The 16,539-nt window shown below is 39.8% G+C and overlaps 1 protein-coding gene across 2 annotated transcripts in view; it reads right to left on the bottom strand.

Annotated features, from left to right (window-relative positions):
• The window catches only part of Nsun6 (NOP2/Sun RNA methyltransferase 6), a 48,788-nt gene that overhangs the window by 20,940 nt on the left and 11,309 nt on the right, over positions 1-16,539 (bottom strand). Inside the window, exons 4-8 of one of the 2 annotated variants that reach the window (XM_038332738.2) lie at positions 9,056-9,165; positions 7,432-7,585; positions 5,633-5,714; positions 2,793-2,912; positions 1,523-1,568 (exon numbers count right to left, since the gene is read on the bottom strand). In XM_038332738.2, coding sequence (XP_038188666.1) covers positions 1,523-1,568; positions 2,793-2,912; positions 5,633-5,714; positions 7,432-7,585; positions 9,056-9,165 — 512 coding nt within the window. The remainder of the gene's footprint in view (positions 1-1,522; positions 1,569-2,792; positions 2,913-5,632; positions 5,715-7,431; positions 7,586-9,055; positions 9,166-16,539) is intronic. The other variant, XM_038332740.2, reaches the window with a different exon arrangement.

Genomic DNA, 16,539 nt, shown 5'->3' with positions numbered 1-16,539 from the left:
GACCCAATTAATAAACTTAAGGGAAAAAAATAGGATGTTATATCAGATACCAATGAAATACAGAAGGTCATTAGAGAATACTGTGAAAACTTATGTTCCAAAGACTGTAGCATGAATTCTAATTGGTTTAATAATAACTAGAATCAAATATAGGAGGTAAGGCTGAAGATCAGAGGAGCCGAGCAGTCAGCTACTAGAGAGTTATTTTACCTCTACCAATGCTCAGACTGAAGGGACAACCCTGGCCTCAGACTGCATCTTCAGACTGCATCTGTCTCCACCAACTCGACTGCCCTGCGCACCTGTCTCCTCCCACCTTATATTCCTCTCTGTGTCCAGCCATATCCCTCCTGTCTCCACCTCCCTACTACTGGGATTAAAGGCATGTGATACCCAAGTGCTGGGATTTTGTGTAGCTCAGGGTGGCCTTGAACTAACAAGAGATCCCTCTGCCTCTGTCTCCCTAGTCCCTGGCCTCTAGTGGCTTAGCTCTGCACTCTGATCTTCAGGCAAGCTTTATTTGTTAAATCATAAAATATTCCTATAAGAGACTAGCAAATCTAGAATAAATGGATAAATTCCTAAGCACATACTATCTACTAAAATTAAACCAAGAACTTAGACAGATTCGTAGCAACCAATGAGACTGAAGCAGTAATAAGACGACTTCTAACAATGAAAAACTGGAAAGCTTCACACTTAATTCTATCAAATCTTTAAGGAAGAACTACAATCAATATTACTCAAACTCTTCCACTGTCAAATTCGATCTTGAAACCAAATTTGATTGCCCTTATACTAACATCAGGTAAGAGCACAACAAAGAAAATTACAGATCAATTTCTCTGATAAACACAGACAAAAATCTTCAAGAAATACATGCAAAGAAAATTGAATGACATTTGTAAAAAGATGGAAGGAACAAGAGATCATTATGTTAAGCAAAACAAGTCAGATTAAAAAATACAAGTATTGCATATTTTCTTCTATATGCAGAATTTGTGTGTGTGCATTCATGTATGTGTGTGTGTGTTCATAATGAAATCAGAAGGGTTCCATAAGAATAGACAAAACAATTTTAAAGGAGGTAGTAGGCAAGAAAACAGAGTACTGGGGTTTATGTGACATGTAAGCAGAAGCAGAGGTGATTTGTGGGGATAAGGGGACAGCATTAGGGATGGATGGGAAGAGCAGGGGCTGAAGGAGATGAAGAAAAACAAAATATAATGACAAATATGTATGGAAATGTCACAATAAAACTAACTTAAGTTATCGTAGCAAATCATACTTGAGTCAAATTCACACAGTCACAGTTGTAAGAATATACTGAGTTATCTGGATGATATTTTGAAACATATTATGAAGTAAAGGTGCATACATGGTAGATCAACTCTTCTGTGTATTTTCTTTTAAAATGTATATATCATCCTTATATTTCACATATCAACATTATAATGCAGAAATTTTCTGGTCACATTTTATTATCATCATCATCAGGTCTTAAAACTAAAAAATCCAATACCTTGACAAACAGGGTGCACAGGCAAAACCTTGACATTCAAGGTGACCTGAACAGAAAAAAAGTAGAAAAAAAAAAGCCAAATAAAGCTCAGCTACACTACAATGAAAGAGAAACTTTCCAGGCCACTTCCACAAAATCACAAGTATAGAAGCTGTGTTTCTGTCCTTGCTTATCTAATAACAACAAAACAAACAAACAAACAGATCCAGCAAACTCGAAACTCTAGGACTAAGGCATATGGTTACTTTTGGCTAGCGAATGGGATATAAAAAGATACTTGATACATAAAAGAGTTTGGACAACTGATAAATACCTCAACTACTGTCCTTTGCTGGGCTAATCCTCAGCTATTAGCAAGAGAGAGAAACACATGGGCCAGAGAGGCAGGGCATCCTAGCTGTCTCAGTAAAGGTTGCTTTAGCTAAGTAAAACCCAGAAAAACCCAAATGAATGAGCCCGCCCCACATTAGCCGAAGCACCAGTTTACCTGTAGCTGAGCAGGTGCATGGCTAGGCCATTCAGACCAGCTGATCCCCTAAACTGCCTCAGCACAACACATTTAGATTTGTGCCACCAGGGCACTGTATTTTTTAAGCAGCATCATAAAATCATTGAAAATGGGTTTATTCATAAATATTCACTCTCTTTGGAAAGATTTATTTTACTAGAGAAGTTTGTACAAAGGCCCTAGTTTCAATCCCAGCATGAGACCCATGCCCAAGCAAACAACTTTTAACAAATACAACCAATATATCACAGATCATCACCTTTTCAAAGCATACTGGTGATCACATCTAAATTCTGAATAAACTAAAAACGTACATTAAATACTTCATAAACTAACCCTTGACCTGCTACTACCAGTTATCATAGTGCCTCGGCCTCCTAAGTGTCCATTTATATGCTACGCTCTTCAAGCACCTTAGAGTCTGGAACACATCAGCTACTCCTTTCTACACAAACTTTACACACGCGCACACACACACCATTTTTAGTGGCGGTTTATATCGCAGTTCATCTAAGTATAAAATCTCAAAATTAAAAGCAAGAAAAGACGTCTTAAATATTTCAGTCTATAAAAGAACGAGTCTCTAACTGTATTAGCAAACTGGAACTGTTTCAAGGTTGTCCTCACAAGTATCTGTCAACTGAACTGAATGTGGTAAATGAAACAGCAGAAGAGTCTTCCGATTGAAGACCCTTTGTTTCCTAGGTTACCTTCAGCAGCCGCGGTAACTATGAGAGGAGCCTGCCATGACGACATTCTCACCTGGTCCCGCATCAAGGTTGCAATATGTGTAGTTTTGCCCCCAGGTGCTGCACACAAATCTAGAATCTTCTCTCCAGGTTGAGGATTCAGAACATGAGCTACAACAGCAGACGGCAAATTCTATAAGGAAAGGAAAAGGGGAAAAATGGAGTCTTGACAATGTAGTGTCTCAACTCAATAAGCAAACAAAACATAACACGTTTGCATTTATTTTGGAAGAAATGAAGGACATAGATTTGGAAGATAATGGTTCTTCCAGAGAAAGACAAGGGCAGAAGCATCAAGAGGCAGGAAGACCACAAATTCCCTAGAGCATTCCCCACCTGCTCTCTACAGTGACTTCAGTAATCATAAGAATTGGAAGGGCTAGCTTCTGCCAAACTCTATGCATACCCCATGTGATTTCAAGACATAACTAACTGCTTTAGTTGTCATGCTCCAGCTCCTTCAGAAGTTAGTTACTGAAGATCAGTCAGGAAACTGGACCACAGCTGCTGAGGTGGTTCAGTGGATAAAGATATTTGTTGTCAAGCCTGAAAATTTGATTTTGATCCCCAGGACCTACATTATGGAGGGAAATAACTAACTACAACAAGTTGTCCTCTGAATGACACACACATGCTGACATATGTGCACACATGCATGTGCACACGTGCGAGTATGTGCACACACACATTTAGTAAACAAAACATTATCAATTTTCTTAAGTTATAATAAGCCAGTGCAGGCTTGAGAAAATAGATGTGTAGTGCCCAATTTAATATCAGACTTTAAAAACAAACAACTAGGGACTGGAGAGATGGCTCAGAGGTTAAGAGCATTGCCTGCTCTTCCAAAGGTCCTGAGTTCAATTCCCAGCAACCACATGGTGGCTCACAACCATCTGTAATGGGGTCTGGTGCCCTCTTCTGGCCTGCATGCATACACACAGACAGAATATTGTATACATAATAAATAAATAAATATTTTAAAAAAAACAAACAATTACTGGCATGTGTAGCACAATTAATAAAAACCCAGAGACAGAAATTGGGGTTCAACCTGAAGGTCAGAGTAGCTAAACAGCCAGCCACTGGCTCTGTCTCCACCTCTTCAGTCAACCAGGCGGGCATGTAGCCCACTGGTGCTTTAAACTTCACTTCTTCAAGCCTCTGCTCCCTTAGTGGTGCATGAAGTAGTCAGTGTATTTGAAATACTGATGGAACACAGATAAATACTCAGTACATATTAAGTGCAATCATTATTACAATTTCTAGTCAGTTCCCCATCAATCAATGACCAATGTAATACTGTAATAGGACATGTAATACAAGTTTCCACCAGGAAAATGACAAAAGTGAAACTTTATCCTCAAATACAAAAGCTTCAGTCCAACAGTGGTCTAATTCTTTGGCTATGAAATGACAAACAATAGGTCTGTAGCGTGTATGGATATCAGGGATCACAAATTTCTTGTGATTTATGTTTTTACAGCCAGAAACTCAGGGGGCTGGAGAAGTGGCTCAGCAGTTAAGAGTGTACTGTTCTTGCAGAAGAGCTGAGTTTGGTTTTCTTTTTTTTTTTAAAAAAGATTTATCTATTTATTACATATACAGTGTTCTGGTTGCATGTATACTTGCAGGCCAGAAGAGGGCACCAGATCCCACCACAGATAGCCATGAGCCACCATGTGGTTGCCGGGAATCAAACTCAGGACCCCCAGAAGAGCGGTCAGCGCTCTCAACCTCTGAGCCATCTCTCCAGCCCTGAGTTTGGTTTTCAACACTTCCATTAGGCAGCTCACAATCAGCCCCAAATCCAGCTGCAGGGGCTCTAAGACCTTATTCTGGCCACCAGGGGCACCTGCACTTGGTGCATATACCCACATTGCAAACATACACCTATGTAAACTGAAAAAAAAGAATATAAAGTCCCAAGCTAGGAAAGGTAGTTGAAGTTGGAATAACAGTAAGATATGTAAAAGAAGTTTGTACCACATGGATTTCTCCTTTCCAAAGTCTACACTAAATTATAGGATGAGGAGGTATGGTCTTTTATCTTCAAAAATTAACATTTCTTTCATTGTTAGCAATGTAAAAGTGTGCAGAAAACACCCACAGTGAGTCAGGGGTGTGTTTGCAAATAACCACAAGTGAAACCAAGCAAACAAAGTCACCCAAAGTGATTCACAAACAAGTAGGCAGAAGGCTCTGGGTTCTAATTCTTTGCATCATCCCTGAGGAGGTTAGGTAACAACAAACAAATCACTTTCTCTTCTTCCCAGATCTGTAAGGAGCTTTTGGCTTAATACTGGGAAGAGAAGAAAGCACAGAGCTCCTGGATTTGGGTTTAACTTCAGATGCTGCCAGTTATTAGCAGGGTGACTCTACCAAGAACCCCAAAGATCTAGTCGTCAGTATTTCTATTTCGTAGAATAATAATAGCATTAAAAAGAATTGATGTCTGCGAATGTTCGTAGGGAGTGAAAAAGGTAAAACAGCTCATTATATCACAGCACTTAATAACAACCTGACGAAGGCCTGCCAGCAACAAAGCATCTGAATATTACAACCGGCCCCACAGCCGCACAGGACTAAGTGCGGTGTGCGGTGCTCAGGACTAAGTTTCCGAGATGAACAGCAGTCATTACATCACATCATTAAATCACCTCGGACAAGAGGACAGATAAGTGTATTACAATTAATACAGGAAAAGAAAACAAGAGTGCTCATAAGACTGTCTTGATATTTGAAAATGGTAGGTCAGAATATGAAGCGATCACAATAATATTAATAAAAGATAAAATAACTTCTAATAATTCATCTGAGTGATTCAATGCCACTCAATTCTATTTTACTCACCTGTAAAAATAAGTAACTCGGTAGAACATTGTCAAAGGAAGGGCTGAGATATATTGGTTCTGTCATTCTTATGCCTATACCTCTAGAAAAATAAGAAATTAAACATTAGTCTGTATAAGTTATATAGTATGTATTTCTAGGAACACTCACTATGACACATCAAGTATAAACTGCTCTTCATTTTTAAGACTTCTTTTATTTAACAAATTATACTAGCCCTATGTTTTGTTTTATATTTTATAGGACAGGTAATCCAAATGAATAAAAAAAAAAACAAATAAGTTACATAACTACTTTAGTAAACACAAGAGTTCCTTTAGAGAAGTCAATAAATTAAAAAGCAAACAAGACCTAATTATTATTGCTTTATTCTAATCTTCCTGGTAACACGAACATTTTGTGCATGACTGTGCTAGACAGTTATATGAAAACCGGAAAATGGCAAGACTCGGGCTGATGCTGAACACCGACAAAGGCAGGACCAGCTCTACTCCCGTCTTTTTACAGAAAAGCTGCCCAGTACACTCAGCATACGCAGTACTGGCCGTCCTCACACGACCTCTCTACCCTGTCCCATTTTACTAGTGGCAGTGGAGCTTCTGGGAACAGGAAGGGCTGGGACACAGAATGGCGTGGTGCACAGTGACTCATAAAGACAAACACTGCACCTGAGAGGCGTGCTCCATAACTATCAAAGTGGCAGAGCGCACACAAGGACGGGCCGAGAAAAACCCGACAGGCTCTTTGAAGAATGGCTACCTTTATTCCCACCAGACAAGCAAACATGGCTCAGCACATCACTAGAAACACTGCACCAAATGAGAGCGCGGGGAGCGCTCTATTAATAATCAACTAAGGTGGGCAGTCAAAGCTATCAGCTCCCTACAGAACGTTCTACGGAGAATAAAATCAGGTCCTAGTCACTTGGAAAGCTTTTCTTTCTTAGACCTTGAGAGCCTAATCATCTGTTGCTTTAGGAGAACTGATTTCATTCAAACAGGGAAACGGCTCCAATGTGACACACTGTCCAGGATGAGGGCTCTGGCCCCATTCTAAGCGGCTCAACTCACAGAGCTTAGCATCTGTGTGCCTGGTGCCAACTTTGGAACAGTGGCACTCTACAGCACTCCTAGATCCAGCTCAAGAAGCCATGCTAATGGGGCCTCGTTTGTTCATGGTTTTAATCTACTTAGGCAGCCAACATTCAGATATGATTTAGAAATAATTATATTTCACTGTGGCTTGAACAAATTGAAACATTTAGTTTTGACCATAAATATTCAGAGTGCTAAATTCAAGTCTAATTTATTTTGTTTAAAATATTTTTTTGTATTTGATTTACATTAAAATTACACTATTCTTTGATAAAATGAGAATGTTTGAAAAAGATAAGTCATTTAATTCTTCATTAAGAAAAGTATTGTTCTTCAAAGTTTAAACAATTAAAATCTAAAAGGACAAGGAAAATTCCTAAACAATTAGTGTTATCAGTCGCTCACCTGGGCTTTTCGTTTAGGTTTGCATTGCTGAGGACTGAACCAGGGCTGCAGGCAGAGTGGCAATGCCCCCTCTCACTGAGCTTCGTCCACATTCTACTGCTTTGGTTTTTAATCTACTTACCCTTTTTGACCAAAAGAAAAAAAAAGCTCTTTCTAAAAATCCTGGAACTATGGACTCATTTTTTCCGGTTGAAGTAATTTAAAGATTTATGTCGTATAACAAAGCACACTTCTTCAGTCTTTTGAGCTTTATGAACCACAGAAAGGATGCTATTTCCCCCACAGAGCTCGGTGACATACTTCACTTCGCGTATCCCACTGAAGATATCTTTACGGCTTAGTTCCGAAATCCCATTTCCAAGAAATACTTTAGTTCCATCAAATTCTTTGGCTCCTTTCTTACATTTTCCTTTAATATCAGAATATACGGAAATAACATCTCCAGCTTTCATAACTAGGTTAAAGGAAAAAAATCAGACTGTTAATCTATGCTTTGGCAGACAAGTGAAAATCTTTCAAGCTAAAATGTTATCTGGACATCAATTATGAACAAGAAATAATCTGAACTGGCTCATCTCAGCCTAATCCTCAATTGCAACTCAATTCTTAGTTTTTACACATCCCCTAACATCTAAATGAACAGGTGGTTTTCACTGAAAACACAGAAATGTTACTCATCACATCCTACCTACATCTTCAACTAAGCAGGACGCATCATTTATGTGACTCATTTCCCCAAAAGCTAATACTAAGTAGAGTTGTCCATAAGACTTAGTATCACAACTCACATTTCTAAGTTGCCTGCAAAAGAATTCCACAAACATTTACAATGAAGAAGAAACCAGGGCCACGCTAGCAATCAGGTCAGCAAGCAATCATTTTCCAGATCATCAGACACAGGATGGGTGAGGTCCAGGAACTGAACACATCTGTAATAAATCTAACCCAGTGCTTCCTGATCCAAGCCCAGGGAGGCCCACTCAAGCAGTGTAGTACCTGCAGTTCAGAGTGAACCCATGAGGAATGCCAAGCACATCCCCCTGTCTAGGATTCTGGATGTCACCTTCACAAATCTCCTGAGACCAGCTAGAGGTTTTAAGGCAGTGAAGTCGGGAATAACAAATGGAACTTCACTACCTTTTTAAAAACACACACACACATCCATGCTTGTGCTATGTGTACGAGGGTACCTGCAGATATGCTAGAGTTACAGGCAGTACTGAGCAACCTGACATAGTGGAAAGGGGACTCTGGTCCTTTGTAAAAGCAATGAGCGCTCTTAACTATGAACATTCAGTCTCCTTCACTACCATCTGACATCTGTATCTCTGTTCCCTGGAGATATCACCACAATGTTCTTATGTGGGAAGCCGAACAGCGACAGAAAGCTTCCTATGGGGGCCTAATTGTCCTAAGTTCTGCTTCCTGCTGCTCTGTCAAAAGCCACTGAAGGTCAACGTGGCTCACGGTTCCAGGTTCTAGTCCATCACTGTGGGGAAATCAAGGCAGCAAGAACTGAAAGCTGCTGTGGTCACATCACATCCAGTCAAGAGCAGAGAGCAACTAATAAACACACTCGTGCTTGCATTCAGCTTGCCTTCTCCACCCTGGACAATCCAGGATCCCGTTTCCTAAGGAATTCTGCCAATATCGGGCAAACTTTCCCACCCCAATGAACATTATCATGGCAATCCCCCTCAGATATGCCCACAATCCAGGAGATCTAGACAATCCCCCACTGAGTCCCTTCCCAAGCCACACTTCATTGTGTCACATAAACAACTCATTCTCACCATCACGCTTAGTTTTATATTTTCCTTCACCGAAAATGTCGGGAAACACATAACAAACGTTAGTTTAATATATGTAAGCTTCTAACTGACCTCACTCGTGAATTAGAGGGCGCCCTAAATCTTATACCTACACTTTGATGCTGACACAATTCCTGGGACGTAGACATGGGCCCCTCTCAATACTGCATTGCCGCACTGTGCTCCAACAATCACTTCACACTGCTGTTGCTCTATATTCTTTCTAGGAATAGTTAAAAACAAAGACAAATAAAGAGTAATGTTCTTCTAGGTCCATAAGCTTTTTAAACATCTCATAAGAGATAGTAGTGATGAGTATGATCAATGCACACAGTATAAATATCTAAAACTTTAAAGAAATAAATTATTATTTAAAAAGACTTCACATACGTAGCCTATTAAGTCTTGATTTTCCTGAATAAATCACAAGGAAAATGCTGAAAAAGAAAGATTCATACAAAGCAGCAGTTTAAAAAGGAGGAAAGAAAAGGAAAAAAGAATGGGCACTAGAAGACAAAACAACAACAACAACAACAACAAAAAACGGACAGGAGAGATGATCTGGCAGGTAAAGGCAGCTGCTGCAGAGGCTGGTCCTAAAGTCAGTCCATGTGGTACAGGACATCCAATTTCTGCAAGTCATCCTTTAACACCTACATACACACACAGAGAGAATTAAAAAGAGAAAGAAAATATAAGATAAAGAAAGGAAACAGAGGGCCCTCTGGTGGAAAGAAGGCAGTGGCCAGAGAAGTTATTTGGTCATTCAATAAGTAATACTACTTTCATAATAGCATTAGGAGTTAAATAGATTTTTCTACTTTCCTTTAATCCCAGCATTCAGGAGACAGAGGCAGAAGCAGGTGGATTTCTGTGAGTTTGATGTCTACAGAGGGGGTTCCAGGGCAGCCAGGGATACACAGAAAAACTCTATGTCTCGAAAAACCAGGGGAAAAAGAATTCTAAAGTGGTATATTGTTGCATGGCAAATTATGAATATTTAAAGCTAAAGAGAAGAGAAAAATAAATCACATCTTTCCTTCCTTTGCTGCTCAGCCTTAAGTTCTCCACTTTCTCACATCCAGATCATTTTTTTCTCACACTACTAAATTCCTGGCATCGTTCCTAAGGGAAGCTCTTCGGAGTCCAAGAAGGTGCTGGCCTGACCAGGGAGCTCAGCAGCTCTGAGCGCCACATCCCCAGTGTACTTCTCTAGCCGGCAGGACCTCTCATGTGCTGTCACCACTCTCTGGGAAATAAACTCTTTCCCTCCTTTCCCCTGAGCTATCTCACACCACCTGCCAAAGTCACAGCTTTCTGACCCCATGCAGTCACACTCTGAGCCTGTTTCTTAAAGAGACCCATTCCTCTACCTTCATAACATGCCACCAGGTATTACTCACCTGATGTGCTGACCACTGGCAATCTTAACCTATAGCTAGTCACAGCACTATGAGACATGTAGGCACAACAAATCAGGAAGGTAACTTGGACCTTGTTAAAGGAGCAGCTGAACAGCACAATGAAACCAGTCACCAAAAACCAAAGAACAACGTCAAAATATCCTTAGCATTTCATTCCTCAAGATTTAGAACTGGTATTTCTACTGACGTCAAATAACTACACATAGAAGAACCACAGCTGCTCCAAACTCAACAAATACCCAGCAATACTTATTGCCTATATACACCTTGAATTCTTAGTATGAAAGCAGGACGTTCCATGCTGTCTTGAATGAAATACACCTAGATAACCAAACCAGAGCTGTGGTCTACAGATATCTGCATATTATAAACTGTAGTTATCCTAAGTATAGGATCTCTGCCCTCGTGAATACATGGAGGCTGCCCTAGGGTTTGCAGAAATGGGCTCCCTCTCACTTAGGTTCATACCCTCCATCACGTGGGCTACAGAAGGAAATTCAGGTATCAGCACTTCGGTCTTAGAACTGACAGCCACTAGAACTGTGGGAAGCCAACTGGAATTCTCTATTACTTGGTCTCTAGTATTTGCTACTGCAGTAATAACGAAGGTTAAGACATTCTGCACAATCCTAACCCCTCTGCAAGGTGAGAGTCTTGCTGTGTGTCTGTCTGATAGGTCTCTGATAGACCATAACTAAACAATTTCCCATCTTCTGCCTTTGTTTGCTTCATCTAGTCTTTACAGCATTACAACATGGGTGTTGGTTTCTGTCCTGGTTAGGGTTTCTATTGCTATGAAGAAACACCATGACCATGATACACCTCCACAGTGATGTAGTTCCTTGAACAAGACCACACCTACTCCAACAAGGCCAAACCTCCTAAGAGTGCCCTCCCTGGCTCCTGTTCTAAGGCCATCCACCCAAAGGGGTCAGACTCTGGCCTCCAGGCAGGTCTGAGGATTCCTGCAAGGGAGTGCGGGCTTCTTCAGATTGTGACGCATGGAATAGGTCCTCCTCTGGCACTGGGGAGATCCAACCAGTTTCGGTCACAGCAAAGATTGGTCTAGGACACCAAGCGCCTCCCGGCTCCTTTTGAAGGAAGAGATGGGCAGGCACCAATGCAGGAGCTCCTCCAACAACATGAAAGGCAACATGACATCACCACAATCCAGACATCCCGAAACAACAAGAATTGAACACCCTACCCCAGAAGATATAGAAGAAACCGACATTAAACAGTACTTTATGAAAATAATAGAGGACCTTAAACAGGAGGTAAAAAACTGCCATAAAGAAATGGAGATGACAAACAAAAAGGTAGACGAAATAAATAAATCTCTCAAAGATACCCAAGAAAAACAAGAAAAAGCAATCAAACAGGTAAGGGAATCAGTACAAGACCTGATAAATGAAATGGAGGTATTGAAGACAACACAATCTGAGGGAAGACTGGAAATGGAAACTCTGAGTAAACGAACAGAAACTTCAGAGACAAGTATTTCCAACCGAATACAAGAGATGGAAGAAAGAATCTCGGACTCTGAAGATACTATAGAGGAAATAAATTCACAGATTAAAGAACTAAACAAATCTAACAAATTCTTAACAAAAAACATTCAGGAAATCTGGGACACCATGAAAAGACCAACCTAAGAATAATTGGGGTAGAAGAAGGAGAAGAATTACAACTCAAAGGCCCAGAAAACATATTCAACAAAATTATAGAAGAAAACTTCCCCAACCTAAAGAAGGATGTTCCTATGAAGGTACAAGAAGCCTACAGAACACCAAATAGACTGGATCAAAAGAAAGCATCCCCACGCCATAATAATCAAAACACAAAACATACAGAATAAAGAACAGATATTAAGAGCTGCAAAGGAAAAAGGTCAAGTAACATATAAAGGGAAACCTATCAGAATTACACCTGATTTCTCAATGGAAACCATGAAAGCCAGAAGAGCTTGGATAGATGTGCTACAGACACTAAGGGAACACGGATGCAAGCCTAGACTACTATAGCCAGCAAAGCTTGCATTCACCATTGATGGAGAAAACAAGATATTCCAGGACAAAAACAGATTTAAACAAAACGTAGCCACAAATCCAGCCTTGCAGAAAGTAATAGAAGGAAAATCACAAACCAAGGAGTCCAACAACGCCCACAATAACTCAGGCATCTAGCGACCCTTCACCAGCACAACTTGAAGAAGGGAAACACACAAACTCTACTACAAAAAATGACCGAAGTTAACAACCACTGGTCATTAATATCACTTAATATCAATGGACTCAATTCACCTATAAAAAGGCACAGGCTAAGAGACTGGATACGAAAACAGGATCCAACATTCTGCTGTTTACAAGAAACACACCTCAACCACAAAGACAGACACCTACTCAGAGTAAAGGGTTGGGAAAAGGTTTATCAAGCAAATGGCCCTAAGAAACAAGCGGGTGCGGCCATACTAATTTCCAACAAAGTTGACTTCAAACTAAAATCAATCAGAAGAGATGGAAAGGGACACTTTATACTCATAACAGGAAAAATCCATCAGAATGAAGTCTCAATCCTGAATATCTATGCCCCTAATATAAAAGCTCCCACTTATGTAAAAGAAACACTTCTAGAACTCAAGGCAGCCATCAAACCACACACACTAATAGTTGGAGACTTCAACACTCCTCTCTCACCATTGGACAGGTCAATCAGACAGAAACCTAACAGAGAATTGAAAGACTTAATGGAGGTAATGAACCAAATGAACTTAACAGACATCTATAGAACATTCCACCCAAATAGGAAAGAATATACCTTCTTCTCTGCGGCTCATGGAACCTTTTCGAAAATTGACCATATACTTGGTAACAAAGCAAACTTCCACAGTTACAAAAACATATTAGTAACCACCTGCGTCTTATCGGATCACCATGGATTAAAATTAGAATTCAACAACAATACTACCCCCAGAAAGCCCACAAACTCATGGAAACTGAACAGTCAACTACTGAACCACACCTGGGTCAAGGAAGAAATAAAGAAAGAAATTAAAGTCTTTCTTGAATTTAATGAAAACAAAGACACAACATACTCAAACCTATGGGACACAATGAAAGCAGTGCTAAGAGGAAAATTCATAGCACTAAGTGCCCACTTAAAGAAAACGGAGAAAGCACTCATTGGTGACTTAACAGCACACCTGAAAGCTCTGGAAAAAAAAGAAGCAGACTCACCTAGGAGAAGTAGAAGACTGGAAATAATCAAACTGAGGGCAGAAATCAACAAAATAGAAACACAGAAAACAATCCAAAGAATCAATGAAACAAGAAGCTGGTTCTTGGAGAAAATCAACAAGATTGACAAACCCTTAGCCAAACTAATCAAACGGCAGAGGGAGAACACACAAATTAATAAGATCAGAAATGAAAAGGGGGACATAACCACAGACACAGAGAAATTCAGAGAATCATTAGATCTTACTACAAAAGCCTGTATGCCACAAAATTGGAAAATGTAAAAGAAATGGACAGTTTTTTAGATAAATACCATATACCAAAGTTAAACCAGGACCAGGTAAATGCTCTAAATCGTCCTGTTAGTCGCGAAGAATTAGAAACTGTTATCAGAAACCTCCCTACCAAAAAGAGCCCAGGACCAGATGGTTTCAATGCGGAATTCTACCAGAACTTCCAAGAAGACCTAATACCTATACTCCTTAAGGTATTTCATAATATAGAAACACAAGAGTCACTGCCAAATTCCTTCTATGAAGCTACAGTTACCCTGATACCTAAACCACACAAAGACTCAACCAAGAAAGAGAATTACACAGGCCAATCTCACTCGTGAACATTGATGCAAAAATTCTCAATAAAATACTGGCAAACTGAATCCAAGAACACATTAGAAAAATTATCCATTACGATCAAGTAGGCTTCATCCCAGAGATGCAGGGCTGGTTCAACATACGAAAATCTATCAATGTAATCCATCATATAAATAAACTGAAGGAAAAAAACATATGGTCATCTCATTAGATGCTGAAAAAGCATCTGACAAAATTCAGCACCCTTTTATGATAAAGGTCTTGGAGAGATTAGGGATACAAGGGTCATTCCTAAATATAATAAAAGCTATTTACAGCAAGCTGACAGCTAACATCAAATTAAACGGAGAGAAACTCAAGGCTATCCCACTAAATTCAGGAACACGACAAGGCTGTCCACTCTCTCCTTATCTCTTCAATATAGTGCTTGAAGTTCTAGCAATAGCAATAAGACAACATAAGGGAATCAAGGGGATTCGATTTGGAAAGGAAGAAGTTAAACTTTCATTATTTGCAGATGATATGATAGTGTACATAAGCGACCCCAAAAACTCCACCAAAGAACTCCTACAGCTGATAAACTCCTTCAGTAACGTGGCAGGTTACAAGATCAACTCCAAAAAATCAGTCGCCCTTTTATACACAAAGGATAAGGACGCAGAGAGGGAAATCAGAGAAGTATCACCTTTCACAATAGCCACAAATAGCATAAGATATCTGGGAGTATCTCTAACCAAGGAAGTGAAGGATTTATTTGATAAGAACTTTAAGTCTTTGAAGAAAGAAATTGCAGAGGATACCAGAAAATGAAAGGATCTCCCCTGCTCGTGGATTGGGAGGATCAACATAGTAAAAATGGCAATTCTACCAAAAGCAATCTATAGATTCAATGCAATCCCAATCAAGGTCTCATTAAAATTCTTCACAGAGATTGAGAGGACAATAATCAACTTTATATGGAAAAACAAGAAACCCAGGATAGCCAAAAAAATCTTATACAATAAAGGTTCTTCTGGAGGCATTACCATCCCTGACTTCAAACTCTATTACAGAGCTACAGTATTGAAAACAGCTTGGTATTGGCATAAAAACAGAGAAATCGACCAATGGAATCGTATAGAAGACCCGGATCTTAAACCACAAACCTACGAACACCTGATTTTTTATAAAGGAACCAAAAGTACACAATGGAAGAAAGAGGGCATCTTTAACAAATGGTGCTGGCATAACTGGATGTCAACCTGTAGAAGAATGAAAGTAGATCCATATCTATCACTATGCACAAACTCAAGTACAAATGGATTAAAGACCTCAATATTAATCTGAACACATTGAGCTTGATAGAGGAGAAAGTGGGAAGTACTCTACAACAAATGGGCACAGGGAACCGTTTCCTAGGCATAACCCCTGCTGCACAGACATTAAGGGCAACATTGAATAAATGGGACCTCCTGAAGCTGAGCAGCTTCTGTAAAGCAAAGGACACTGTCACTAAGACACAAAGGCAGCCTACTGACTGGGAAAAGATCTTCACCAACCCTGCAACTGACAAAGGTCTGGTCTCTAAAATATATAAGGAACTCAAGAGACTAGACGGTAAAATGCCAATTAACCCAATTAAAAAATGGGGCGCTGAACTGAACAGAGAATTCTCAACAGAAGAAGTTCAAATGGCCAAAAGACACTTAAGGTCATGCTCAACCTCTCCTTAGCAATCAGGGAAATGCAAATCAAAACAACTTTGAGATATCATCTTACACCTGTCAGATTGGCTAAAATCCAAAACACCAATAATAACCTTTGCTGGAGAGGTTGTGGGGTAAGGGGTACACTCATCCATTGCTGGTGGGAATGCAAACTTGTGCAACCACTTTGGAAAGCAGTGTGGTGGCTTCTCAGGAAATTCGGGATCAACCTACCCCAGGACCCAGCAATTCCACTATTGGGAATCTACCCAAGAGATGCCCAATCATACTACAAAAGCATATGCTCATCTATGTTCATATCAGCATTATTTGTAATAGCCAGATCCTGGAAACAACCTAGATGCCCTTCAGTGGAAGAATGGATGAAGAAACTGTGGAATATATACATGCTAGAATACTACTCAGCAGTAAAAAAAAAATGACATCTTGAATTTTGCATGCAAATGGATGGAAATAGAAAACACTATTCTGAGTGAGGTAACCCAGACCCAAAAAGATGAACATGGGATGTACTCACTCATAATCGGTTTCTAGCCATAATTAAAGGACATCGAGCCTATAATTCGGGATCCTTGAGAAGATAATAAGAAGGTGAACTCCCAAAAGAAGATATAGTAATCCTCCTGGATATTGGAAGT

This window comes from Arvicola amphibius, chromosome 6 (genome assembly GCF_903992535.2).
Source record: "Arvicola amphibius chromosome 6, mArvAmp1.2, whole genome shotgun sequence".
Taxonomy (NCBI): domain Eukaryota; kingdom Metazoa; phylum Chordata; class Mammalia; order Rodentia; family Cricetidae; genus Arvicola; species Arvicola amphibius.
The sequence above is the reverse complement of the archived record's forward strand: the minus strand, read 5'-3'. Positions and strand labels throughout refer to the sequence as shown.